General features: G+C 41.3%; 1 protein-coding gene and 1 pseudogene across 1 annotated transcript in view; both read right to left on the bottom strand.

The window, feature by feature from the left end:
- Positions 1-14,325, bottom strand: part of Pbx4 (PBX homeobox 4) — a 34,952-nt gene that overhangs the window by 12,832 nt on the left and 7,795 nt on the right. The window contains exon 2 of the mRNA XM_046437265.2: positions 8,455-8,528. Coding sequence (XP_046293221.1) covers positions 8,455-8,528 — 74 coding nt within the window. The remainder of the gene's footprint in view (positions 1-8,454; positions 8,529-14,325) is intronic.
- LOC131423894 (large ribosomal subunit protein eL21-like) lies at positions 10,975-14,189 on the bottom strand (annotated as a pseudogene).

Here is a 14,325-nt window from a genome sequence, read left to right as displayed (position 1 = left end):
CTGATTGATACTGAATACGTGCATAACTTGTTCTTCAAATTTCTGTTCTGAGAACTTATCATACAAGGACACCTATAAACAAAGACATATTTCTAGGACACATACTTCCACAGCATTTTAGTTGTGAAAGACCAGAACTGCCCAGATATGAATGAATTCAGGCACTGACAACACAACTGTCACGCTGGGGCCCTGTGTAGTTAACTGTGTGCATCTCCTAAGTGTGACATAGAAGAGGCAATCATATGCTACATGCCTTATTTCCTTAGAGTTATATATTTTTGCAGCATAAATGCATTAGTCAGAGCAAAACTTAATATCCCAAGCACATGCACTTGGACTTCACTCGACCTGTATGGACAGTGTCATCTGCCCTTTGTCACTGCTCCTCCAGCCCGCAGCTCCCTCCCTCAGCGCTGTTCGTCCTCCCAGTGCACCAATGCTGGCCTAATTGTGTTCATTAGACATTTGCTGCCATCGATTATAGCAAGCTCATTACCTGTGGCTCGTTCAAGAGCAATTCAGATGTGCCTCTCAGCTCCCCCAGGGCTCCTGACTGGCAGGCTAGAGAAGCCGCAGGGAGGCTCAGCTCTATAGGTGGCATTTGTTATGGCAGCCCAGGAAACTAACACAAGAACATAACCTAAGTTGTTTTTAATTTTTTTCTCCTAGTGAAACAAAGATACTGGGAAAAGTAGAAGGCTCAGAATGTTAGCTCAACTTCCATCAGCTCTAGCTTCCCTTGTCCTCAAAGAACCAAAGGTAATAAGACAATTAATTCTTCAAGGGATTCTGTTTTTTTGTTTTGTTTTTTGTCATTCTGAAGATTGAACCCAGCGGTGTGCTACCACTGAACTATATCTCCAGTCCCTTTTAATTTTGAGATTAATAAATTGCCCAGGATGGCCTCTAATTTGTGATCCTTTTTTTTTTTAAAGAGAGAGTGAGAGACAGAGAGAGAGACAGATAGTGAGAGAGAATTTTTTTTTAATATTTATTTTTTAGTTTTCGGCGGGCACAACATCTTTGTTTGTATGTGGTGCTGAGGATCGAACCCGGGCCGCACGCATGCCAGGCGAGCACGCTACCGCTTGAGCCACATCCCCAGCCCCTAATTTGTGATCCTGATGCCTCAGCCTCCCAAGTCCCTGGGATTACAGATGTGCCACTACACCCAACTGAAAAGATATTTCTTTAGCAAACACCCATCAGTTTCTGAAATCATGGCTGCCACACACTAGACCCTCATCAAATCAAAGTATTATCATATATACAAAGTTATATCAAATTAATCCTTAATTAAAATACAACACAACTCAAGGTGCTGGAATTAGAACAAAGTATGCAAATTATTTTCATCTTAATATTCTTGCATGTTTGGTAATTAAAGGTCTGCAATTCTGTAATAAACTACATGATCACTTCTTAGTCTTTTGGCTAAAATCAAGTATAAACTACCACATGAACTGCTGACAGAGTAAAAATGATGTGCAGTTTTTTAGGCTTGTTTTCCTGGGCTCTTTTCCTTGCTTGTGTCAGCTTCAAGGGAAAAGGAAAAGACATCAAGGTGCAGTAATAGAAAACACAGCCGGGTCAAATAACTGGAAAAATGAGTCCATCCTCTCCATGGGGGATTTGCAAACTTTTAAGAGCCACAGAAAAGAAAAGCAGCACTGCTGAGCACAGTGGCACACATCTTTAATCCCCGCGACTCGGGAGGCTGAGGCAGAATGAGGATCACAAGTTCAAGGCCAGTCTGAGCAATTTAGTGAGACCCTGTGTCAAAATTAAAAACGAAATGGGCTGGGGATGTAGTTCAGTGGTACAGCACTCCACGGTTCATCCCCAGTACCACCAAAAAAGAAAGAAAGAAAACTAATGGGAGCCATGAGAAAAAGTCTAGAAGCTTCAAAACTGGGCTATAGTCACTGCAAGGTGTGGCCTTTATTTAGCTGAGTCTTTTGGGGGTGGAGAGAGTGAGAGGCCAATCTCCAGTCTGTGAATTAAAGGTCGTCAGGTCAGCTGATACCCTCACAACTCCTAAGGAAACTGTCCAAGGACCTGATGTGAATGATGTTCTAGATTGGACTGCTGAGTATTTTCTGATAAATTCACTGGTATCCACTGTGTGCCAAGCACATGATAGATCAGGGACATGGTGTGTGCTGCCAGAAAATGTTACTTTACAAGAACAAAGTAGTTCCAGCTGGGTGCAGTGGTGCACGCCTGTAATCCCAGTGATTGGGAGGGCTGAGATAGAGAATCACAAGTTTGAGGGATGCCTTGGCAACTTAGTAAGACACTGTCTCAAAAAAAAAAAAAAAAAAAAAAGAGGGGGTTGGGGATGTAGCACTGGTAAAATCCTAGGTTTAAATCCCAGCTCCAAAACATGGTAGGAAACATACAGAATATACCACCCAACAAAGGAGTTCCCAGTACAATTAGTGTGTACTATGGCCTTAAGGCAAAAACAAATCCTAGAGAGGGCCTCTATTAACACCACTAGTCCTTAAGCTGATAACACCTTTACTGAGATATACTTGCTACACAGCCTCCCACTTAAAGCAAATAAAAGCCTTTTACCTTATTTGCAAGACTGCTGCCACCACCATCTGACACATCCACCTTCCTGGATGGGGTGGTGTAACTGCTGCCTGGAGGGACCACTGCTCCAGTCTACAAATCCCCTGAGCTACTTGGCAGGTTATATCAGAGTCTTGAATTATGAGTCATTAGACTGGGGGCCAGGAAAGGACATCTGGAAAATAACTCCCCAGCTCCAGGGAATCCACTCTTAGAAAAGTCCTAAAGAAAATGGATACAGCCAATAAGAAGGGGATCTGAGTATCAGAAGTCACATGCTGGCCCAAAGCGTAACTACTGGGACAGGAAGAAGGTCCTATGAGCACCGCGAGGTCTCCATCAGGAGGCTGAACCTACAGATCACAAGCTTGCAGCTGCAACAGATCTGATTAGCTGATGAGGAAGGGAAGCGAGATAGTTGCTTGTGCCTGCCAACCACTAACAAGGCCAGCACCAGCAGTCAGGAAGTAACAGGGTGTTCCTTGTTATGAACTATTTACACTTCTCTGCAAGGAGCTTACTCGGCTCCCACAGCATAGCAAGGGTTCATAGCAAGACACGATGAACACAGAACTGACCCAACTGAAACCTGGATGTATGCTTGGGATCAGTACAGGGGGCAGTCACAGCACAGGAAGACAAAGCAGTCTCCAGAGTAGTTGATAGCTCTTAAAGGGGCCTCTGGTATTCAGCCCCACACAAAGTGGCACCTAAGTTCATATGGAGGGAAAGCCTGATCTGCATCAACATGTGAGAATGTTCTGTTCTCATGTCAAACACCACTGTTTGAATCCAGACCATGCCTCAGTCCTCAGAAGGAACAACAATGTGACTGTCAACCTCAAGTCCAACACTTCTGAATTCTGCAAGGCACCTAGCCTCAAGGTTTCGGCAGAGACTGTGGCCAGCATCTGGTCCTCTTAACTATATTTGAAGTTTTCTCACAAGGAGAACTTTTTGGTGTCTTCTGGACACCTAGAAGGAGGATTTGGGAGACAGGGCTCATGCAGGTACAGGACCACTGTCTGCAGGCCATCATGCAGAATGCTGAAGCACTAGCAGCCAGTGCTGTCAGTGGCTTGAAGGCAAACTTGCTTAAAACCAAATTATTGCTAGTGAGAGGCTTGTGTGTGTGTCCCTAAGAAAGCTGAACTTTTGTGTTTCCATTTGCTGGAAGCTATAACATTTGTTCCTAGGTCACCAGACATTCATACACATGAGACAGGCATCTGAGTCGGGGTAGAGAAGTTCCAAGCATCACAGCCTAGCAGACTAGGGGGTGTCTGTGGAGGACAAGTTGGTGCTGGGTATCATTCCAAAAGGGGTCACAAGGAAGCTGTCAGCAGCTGTGGCCTGGGGGTGGGCATGGGGTCAGAGAGAGGGATATGTGAGTAGAGGTGTACCTAGGGGTGAGGGTGGGAGGGAGACCAATTAAGCAAATACACTGAGGATAAGAGAACTGGGGTTCTCTTTGCTGGAGAAAGGAGTTACAGACTGGGAAAGAGGAAAAACAGAATGAACACTGCAGTGGTGAACCAGAATTAAAGATATTAGAACAAATACAGTTTCAATGTATACAGATATATAAAAATAGATGTGTGTACATATACATATCACCCACAATACTCCTCAGCTCTGTGTCCTGTGTCTGGAAGTAGCGACACCCTGAGAACAATAAGCACATACAGGACCAAGATCTACTCTAAATGTAGCCAGGGCTCCTTGGAGAAGTAGCTGATGCCAGTTGGGTCAGAGAAAACAGAAAATAGGAGCCTGGCAAATGTAATGGCCACCAGTAAGGAAGTGCTCAAAGGATGATGCAGATGGGTCAGAAGGACAAGAAGCCAGCTTGAAGGGGCTCCCACTAGTCAAATGTGGGACAATTGAGCATCAAAGTAAATGATGATGATACCTGACTCTGAAAAAACAGGTCTCTGAATCCATCCTGATACAAAATAAATGATTAAACAAAAAAGTTAATGAGGAATGGAGTCTTTACATCGTCTCAGAGCTTCCGATAGAATACCTATTACAAAGAAAAAGGGAAAACTTTAAAAAGAAGTCTGGCCAGGTATGGTGGCACACACCTATAATCCCAGCTACTTGGGAGGCTGAGGCAGAAGGACTGCAAGTTCAAGGTCAGCCTCAGCAACTTAGTACGACCCTGTCTCAAATTAATAAAAAGGACTGGGGATGTAGCCCAGTGGTAGAGCACTTGCCTAGCATATGCAAAGCCCTGGATTCAATTACCAGTAAAGTATGTGCGTGCGCGTGCGCACACACACACACACACACACACACAGAAATGAAAAGCAAATAAAAAGGAATTCTTCCAGTTTCCAGTTTAGATCTTGTGGTCTCTAGGGAAACAGTTAGGATGGAGGAAGGCAGATGTCTACATCTGGAATTGTGAGCAGGACATGAAGTAAATAATGGATAATTGTTTTGCTGCATCAACATTCCTGACTGACGGCTTTGAGCTGGAGCTAAGGACAGAATGGTGCAAAGCCTCTTACTTTTCTTGTGCTTTGGACAAGAGAGGAAGAAAATATTTTTTTCCTAGACTTGCCAATAGTACCCTTAAGCAATTAGTTTCAATTCTCAATTCCTTATCAGCTAATTTTGGATAGAATACAGTGGAAATATTTGGCATTCAATGGGTTACAGAAATAGCATTAGTGAATTCATTTAGAGAGCTCTTTCATTTATTCAGGCGACAACTGTACACCTTACTTTAGCCCAACTGTCATTTTGGGATTACATCAACTCTACATTGCAAAGCAGACAATATTAGCAGCGTATGATATTTCTCCACTATGTTAAAATTTTCATCTTCAGGTGACTGAAAGTACAAGATGCTGAACTTCATGTTCCTGTCCATCCCTATAAGGCTATGGAGGCTGCTATGATTTGGAAAGTGTCCCCCAAATGCTTTGTCCCCTGTGGTGCTACTGGGAGAGACGGGAGTTAGTTGGTAATCTTCTGGTCTTATGGAGGTGGGAGGGTGACCCTGAAAGGGATATTGAAATCTTGTCCCATCCTTTCTCTCTGCTTGCCAACTGCTATGAGGTGAGTGATTTCCTCTGACATATTCTCCCACCATGATGTGCTGCTTTGCCACAGGTCCAAAAGCAACAGGGCCAACTAAACATGAAATGAAACCTCTGAAGCTGTGAGACAAAATAATCCTTTCTTTTTCTTTTTTTTTTTTTTGGTATCAGGGATTAAACTCAGGGGCACTTGACCACTGAGCTACATCCCCAGCCCTATTTTGTATTTTTTTAGAGACAGGGTCTCACAGAGTTGCTTAGCACCTTGCTGTTGCTGAGGCTGGCTCTGAACCCTCGATCCTCCTACCTCAGCCTCCCGAGCCACTGGGATTACAGTCATGTGCCACTGTGCCTGGCTCCTTTCCTCTTCATAAGCTGTTTATCTCAGGTATTTTGTCACAGTGATGGAAAGCTGACTAACACAGAGGCTCAACTTCCCTCAGTGCTGGTTACTGAACTTCATGGATTACTCTTGTATACTGGACATCTATCTAAATGTCACAATATTAATCTAATCAAAACTAGATTAAGAATTGACTGGTTTAATTAACTTTTGAAATATTGGCTTTTTCTCCTTGAAAGGAATATTTATTCAAGAATGAGAGAAATTAGTCAAGAGTGCAACTCTGAGACAGGTGCAGTGGTGTATACCTGCAATCCCAGCAACTTGGGAGGCTGAGGTAGGAGGATTGTAAATTCAAGGCCAGCTTTAGCAATTTAGTGAGGACCTAAGCAACTCTGCAAGACCCTGTCTCAAAAATTTAAAAAAGTTAAAAGGGCTGGGGATGTAGCTCTCTGGTAAATTACCCCTGGGTTCAATTCTCAGTACCACACGCACACAAAAAAAGGGTGCGACTCTGATCACAGACTGAATGAGTGGAAATTCTAGACCCTCCCCTTTTACTAATTATGTGCTTTTGGGCAAGTACCATTCTTATTTCAAGTCTCCCTATCTGTATAATTTATGTAACTTCTAGAGTTATTAAACAAATTAGTATGCATATAGTGCTTAAAACACAGTAAAAAATAGCTATAATGGTAAATTGCATGTAATGTACACTTTACCCCACCACGAATACTTGAAATGTGGGGTTAAAAGAATATAATGTCCTTGTAGCATTTAAGGAAAACTTAAATGTAGGTTTAAAACTGAATTTCTTCATAGGTTACCTTACACAATTCTCAACAGTTCTCAGCAACTATGAGCAAACTATAATCACTGTTCCCAAATCAAAAAGGAAGAGCAAGGACAGAGAAAGGTTCAGTCACATGTGAGGATCATGCAGCTAAAGGCAAAGTCAAAATTCAGGCCCTATCATTGCTCTTAGCCACTGTACCTGTTAAGTACATGTCAACTTGCATTAAAATTGTGTTCAGAGAAAAAAAAATACTTTTTTGTATAATGTACACATTTCTATCAGCCCCAGGATATCTGAAATGCCATGCTTTAAGGTAACATACAAAATTCAAATAACTGACCTCAAGAGATGAACTCATTCTAAGAAATCAAGTGACAACCTTTCTGCAGTGAACTTTGGCTTCATTAACATATTCATCTTATTCTGTGATCTCTCTTATAAACTAACTTCAAATTAGAATTAAACTTGACCAAGTGATCAAGGTCAAGACCATCAGTGACAGGAAATATTGACAGCACGTACTCCCAAGGCACTGAAGAAGCATGGGATTCCTGCCAAAGAATATATAACCTCAGTCTAATCATGAGAAAACCACTTTGATGGGCATTCTACAAAATAGCTGAGCAGCTCTCATCCAATGTGTCAAAGTCATGGAGGGAAAAACTAAGGAACTGTCACAGATCAGAGGAGACATGGCTAAATGCAATATGGGATGCTGGGCAGGATCCTGGGCCCAAAGAGGTAAGTATTAGGTGGGTGTGATAGTCTGTGCCTATAATCCCAGTGACTCAAGAGGCTGAGTCAGGAGGATCACAAGTTTGAGGCTGATCTCAGCAATTTAGCAAGGTCCTAAGCAACTTAGCAAGACCCTGTCTCAAAAATAAATAGGGGTAGGGATGCAGCTTGTGGTAAAGTACTCCTGAGTTCAATCCCCTGTACCACAAAAAAAAAAAAAAAAAAAGAGTAACTATGAATGAAGTCTGTTTTTAGTTAAAGAGTATTTACTGTACCAAGGGTTAGTTCCTGGTTTCATTAATTATACTATGATTTCTAAAGGAAAGACATTAAAGGAAGCTAGGAAAAGAGTACACAATACCTCTTTGTATTATTTTTTCAACTTTTCTGTAAGTCTGTAAAAACTTCAAAACAAAAAATTTTTAAAAATTTTTTAATTAATATATTTATTTTATTTATTTATTTTTATGTGGTGCTGAGGATTGAATCCAGTGCCTTATGTGTATGAGGCAAGCGCTCTACCACTGAGCTACAAACCCAGCCCCTGATATATATTTTTAAAATAAAACAATCTGCAGTGGTAAAAGTCTTCCATGGGGATTATCTTGGAAGCTTAAAAAAGTAAAAAAAAAAAAATGTTATTATTCTACTTTTCTAATTCTGCCATCTTCCTTTTTTCTACACAAATGAAGGTCATAGTACCTCTTAGTTCCTAGAACACTGCTGCTTGTTACTTATTTGCAACAGTATTTCTCTAGTTAAAAACTGCAAAATAAATCCATGATGTACCAGAGACCAGCTACCCATAAGGCAGAAACAAACATACCCACCATCTGCTGCCAGAGATGTGATGAGTAAAACTGCCTACCACACACATAAGCCAGAACCTGAGGCTCATGCTTGTTGTGGTCCTGGATTCACACAGAAGTGTCTTTGAAATGGCCTACCTGTCTTTTCCTTGATCTCACAGAGCACACTGAAGAGGGCAGGCTTCATCCGATGGCAATTCAGAGCATGCTTTCTGAAAGATAGGTAACAGAGGTAAATGTGAGAATAAGAGAGTAGTCAGGTTGTCCATGAGAGCAAAGATTCTCCATACTGAGAAATCAAACCCATCCTGCCAGTTCTGACCACTAAAAACTCCTCTTGTGAAGATACTTGGCAAAAGCACTTCATATGAATTTGTTTTGTGCAATATTAAAATAAAGCAATGTATAGTTGGCTCTCTAGATCTGTGGTTTCTGCATCTGTAGATTAAACTAACTGAAGGTAGAAAATAGTTGAAAAAATATTTTCATTTGTAGCGAACATGTACAGACTTTGGCTTCAAAAATATAGTCATTTGGGCTGGGGATGTGGCTCAAGCAGTAGCGTGCTCGCCTGGCATGCGTGCGGCCCAGGTTTGATCCTCACCACCACATACAAACAAAGATGTTGTGTCTGCCTAAAACTAAAATAAATAAATAAATATTTAAAAAAATATATAGTCATTTTGTGACCTCTCGTAAACTGTCAGTATTCCCTAAATAATACATTTATTTACATAGTATTTATAATATATTAGGTATCATAAGTTATCAAGAGATGATTTAAAGTCTACAGGAGGATGTGTGTAGATTATATGCAGATACCACATATCATTTTACATAAAGTAATTGAACATCTGAAGGACAACTGTACAAATAGTCAAACATTCCCCTTTATAGGTAGATATTTAAACAATGCAAGTCTAAATATTCAACTCATTAAAAACTATGAAATTTCAAGGTCCAATGATTTGAAAAATGTATTTACACTATAAGCAGAAACATTAGCCATCCTACCCCAGTGTCATGACATTAGCTGAGCAGGTGTTTACTAAGTACCTACTATGTGCCACACCATTCCAATGTCACACAGACACAGGCAATTGAGTTTCTACTCATGTGACATTTATGATGGATGGGCTAAGGGCAAATACACAAACAAGAAATCCATCAGCTGTGGCAGGTACCTTGTGGTGACTTTAATTTGGGTCATGACAGAGTGATGGTTAGGTGGCTTATTGGAGTTTGTGTGTCTTTGAGGTGACATCAAATCTGAGATTGGAATGATATTAAGTCAACAAAGAAAAAAAGGCTGAAGAAAGATATAATTTAATGAGAAATTATAAGACAAAAAAGTGCAAAGGCCCTGTGAGAACTCCTGGCTATTTGAGGCCAGGGTAATGGGTGAGGGAGCGAGTTGTGAGGAAAGTTAAAGAGACAAGTAGGAGCTAACTCTTGTAAGTTGTGAGGACAAACCTAACTTTTGCTTGCCTGTGACAGAAACTCGTTGGCAGGATAATGGCCCCCAAAGATGTCCACATGCTAATCTTCCAGAACTCTGAATACGTTGCCTTCATGGAACAAATAACTCTGTAGATACGATTAAGGTTAAAAACCTTGGGAAGGGGAGAATGACCTGGATTACCCAGTGGGCCCAATGTATCAGATGAGCCCTTAAAGATGGAAAATCTTTCCTGGTTGTGGTTGGAGGAAGAGCTGTGATGATGTAAAGATCAGAGAGATGCTATGTTCCTGGCCCGGAACATGGAGAAAAGGACTCTGAGCCAAGGAATGCAGACAACGTCAATATGCTGAGAGCAATAAGGAAACAGATTCTCCCCAGTTTCCAGAAAGAAAATAGCCCTATGTTGATACTTTGATTTCAGCCCACTGAGTCCATATTGGACTTTTCATCCACAGAATATTTTAAGGTTCATCTAAGCATCTAAGTTGTAGCATGTATCAGTATTTCATTCCTTTTTATTCCATTATATTGGATGGAACACAGTTTGCCCATTCATCTCTCTCTCTCTCTCTCTCTCTCTCTCTCTCTTTTAGTACCTGGAATTGAACTCAGGGTCACTCAACCACTGAGCCACATCCCCAGCCTTATTTTGTATTTTATTTAGAGACAAGATCTCACTGAATTGCTGAGGCTGGCTTTGAACTCGCGATCCTCCAGTCACAGCCTCCAGAACCACTGGGATTATAAGTGTGCACCACAGCGCCTGGCCCATTCATCCATTTTTTAAAAATATTTTTTTAGTTGTAGATGAACACAATATCTTTATTTTTTATTTATTTATATGGTGCTGAGGATCAAACCCAGGACCCTATGCATGCAAGGCAAGTGCTCTACCACCGAGCTACAACCCCAGCACCCCCCATTCATCTCTTGATGGACATATGAGTTGTTCCCACTTTCCGTTTATTATGAGTAATGCTGCTATGAACCTACAGGTAAAAGGTTTTGTATACATACACAACTAGAAAGTCAAATCGTAGTAACTTCATGAGGAAATACCAAAACACTTTGCACAGTATTTATACCATTTTACATTCTCACTAACGGTGTATGAGGGTTCCAATTTATCAGTATCATCAATAATACTTGTTATTGTCTACTTTTTTATTATAGCCATCTAGTGGGTGTGAGGTAGTATCTCATTTTTATTATTATTTTTTTTAACATTTATTATGCCATGAATTCATAGGGAAAAGTTTCCAGCAGTTCAGGCTCCTTTCCATTTGTTCTCACAAAATGTGCTTCTCTGGGTGGGGCAGGCTGGCGCTTCAGCTAAACCCAGGTTCCTTTCTCTTTGGCTTCCTTCTTTTTCTGATCATTTTCCTTCACACGTTTCAGGAAGCTGTCTCGGCTCTTAGAGTGCTTAATATGCTCAATACACACATTAATTCTCTTGGCAAGAATCTTGCCCTTAACTTGCTTATTCACAACAATGCCAACAGCATGCTGGGTAACATTGTAGACTCTCCCAGTTTTGCCATAACATTTGTGGGGCATTCCTTTTTGAACAGTACCCATTCCCTTGATGTCTACAATATCACCCTTCTTGTAGATTCCCATATATGTGGCCAAAGGAACAACTCCATGTTTTCTAAAAGGCCTGTAGAACATATATTGGGTTCCTCTCCTCTTTCCCTTTGTGTTTGTCATTTTGGCGAATTACTGAAAGATGGCGGTTCTGGCCGAAAAGCTCTCATTATGTTTTTGATTTGCATTTCCCTGTCGACTAATGATGTTGAGCATCTTTTCAAGTGCTTATCAGCCATCTGTATATCTTCTTTGGAGAAATGTCTTTTCAATTCCTTATCCCCTCTCCCCAGTGTTTTTGAACCCAGGATCTCCTGCAAGCTAGCCAAATTCTGTATCATTAAACTACACCCCCAGCCCAATGTTTGAGTACATTTTTGTATGGTGTGAGGTAGGGCTCCAACTTCATTCTTTTCTTTCTTTCTTTCTTTCTTTTTGTGTGTGATGCTGGAGATGGAACCCAGGGCCTTGTGCATACCAGGTAAACGTTCTATCCCTGAGCTACATCCCCAGCCCCCCAAATTCATTCTTTTGCACAAGAATATCCAGTTGTCCCAGCACCAACTATTGAAGAGATTATTCTTTCCCCATTGAAGGTCTTGACACACTGGTCAAAAATCAATTTGCCACAGATGTTTGGGTTCATTTCTGTATTTTTAATTCTATTCTATTGATCAGTTTGCCTATTCTCAATTGAAATGCATTTTTACATATTTACTTACTTTTAATTTTAGTTTATTTACTTTTGAGACAGGGTCTTATTATATTGATCAGGCTAGCTTCAAATTCTTGTGCTCCAGTGATTCTCCCATCTCAGCCTCCTGGGTAGCTGGGTCTTTAGGTGTGGGCCACCAAGTCTGGCTAAAATGCATCTTAAAAAGATCACTGTGGTCACTCTTTGGAGATTAGAGTAAAGGAAGGCAAGAGTGGGACCAAAAATAATAGTCAGACGAGGCTATTATAGCCTGAGTAGGACAGAAATGCTGCTAGCTTAGATTTATGGTAGTACACATTAAAAAAAAATAGACCTTTTATTTTGGAAGTGGAGTCAAGAGGAATTTCCCATAAACTGGTATCAGGTTTTAGGGAAAAAGGAGATTTGGGGATAAAGACCAGTTTTAGGTCTGAGCAAGTGGATGGTGGGCCTATTAACCGTGATAGTGGAGACACTGTAGTGGTTCAGATTCAGGAGGAAGGTTTGGAAAGTAGAACTGTGTTTTGATCAGGTTAGGTCACATTTGAGATTCCTTGAGTTACTCAAGAGGAGGACTCAGATAGGTAGCTGGGTACATGGATGTGGACTCTACACTGGAAATATACAATATACAGTGAGGAGTTGCTAGCATAGCGATGGTACTTAAAACTCCAAGACTTACAGGAATCGCCACAGGAGAATGTGGATGGGGGGGATCGGGACCCAGCCCAGGAACAGGAACTTGACTTGTAAATATCAAGTAAAACAAACATCCACAAAGGAGACTGGGACCAAACTGGGGAACCAAGAAAAAGGATTTCAGGAGAGAGGAATAATCTTTGAGAAATGAGAGGCCAAGGGTGACTCATGGAGGGAGAAGGTTAGAGAGGAAATGGAGAGGAAGTAAAAGCAGCAACCACAAACTCTGTGACGTCTTATCATTGAAGGAGAGCAAAGAAGTACAGCAGGTGCTAAAAGAAATGGTGTATAAATAATGTTTTTTATATTCTATTTTTCATATGTGACAGCCTGAGAACGAGACTGCTCCTCCCGGTTAGCTACTCCCCAGAGATAATAACTGTGGTGAACACGCCTTGCCTTTCACATGCAAGCCAACCAATCCAAAGCTCACATCCCCAACCACCTCCTTTAACTCACACAGCAAGCCAATATTTCCCCTGTCCTGAATCACCCCAGGGCCAGGTCCTGGATGACTAGGGCCACCCCGATACCCAGAGCTTGCTGAAATTATTCACACTATCCAATTCCAAGCTTGCTCAAACTGGCCTACCCTGACTCGCCCATTTCTTCCTGTGGAAATCACTACAAAGTCTCTGAGCCATTCTTTCCCCTTGTTCCTTTTGCCTCCTGATTGAGCCAGAAGCTTCTCCACATGGCCTTGTGTGGCACGGTGTGCCCCTTCTTCTTGAACACTATAAGAAATTAACTCTTCTTTCAAAGGCAGCTGTCTCCATTTCTCTCACCTTGCCATGCCTGGTTAAAACAAATCCCAGGAACAAATCAAGACAAGGTGAGTCAAGGGAAGGCTGTAGCTTCCTTGTGTTTTTAACTGGTTCATTCATTTGGTTTTTTATAGTGCTGGGGATGATCCAGGCCCTCACAAATCTAGACAAGCACTCTACTACTGAGCTACGTCCTTAGACTTTTTAATTTTATTTTGAGATAGGTTGTCATTAAGTTGCCCAAGTTGGCCTTGAGCTTGTGATCCTCTGCCTCAGCCTCTTTGGTAGTTGGGATTATAGAAGTATGCCAACACACCTGGCTTTTTTTGTGTGTGTGTGCATTTTTAAAGGTAGGTGACATTAACACATGTTTATATGCCAAACAGCCAGTCTAGAGGGAGAACATGATAATGAAAAAGAGGCAGTGAGGGTAACTGAAATTGCAATGGTGTGTACATGTAGCAGAACTTCTGTGAACAAGTTTGATGAATACTATGCCATTACTTTAATATTTACTATTATGATAAGTTTAAATTCTGTACCTCTGTCATCCAAGCACTCAATATTAAAAGATACTGCAGCCAGGCACAGTGACACATGCCTGTAATCCCAGCAGTTTGGGAGGCAGAGGCAGGAAGATCACAAGATCACAAGTTTAAAGCTAGCCTCAGTAAATTAGCAAGGCCCTGAGCAAATTAGCAAGACCCTATCTCAAAAATAAAAAGTAAAAGAAGCTAGCGATGTGGCTCAGTATTTGAGAACCTCTGAATTCAATCCCTGGTACAAAAAAAAAAAAAAAAAAA

Source organism: Marmota monax, unplaced genomic scaffold, assembly GCF_021218885.2.
Source record: "Marmota monax isolate L192 unplaced genomic scaffold, Marmota_monax_Labrador192_F-V1.1 WCK01_AAM20220418_F8-fsc00021, whole genome shotgun sequence".
NCBI lineage: Eukaryota > Metazoa > Chordata > Mammalia > Rodentia > Sciuridae > Marmota > Marmota monax.
Note: the sequence above shows the minus strand (reverse complement) of the source record. Positions and strands in the feature narration are given on the sequence as shown.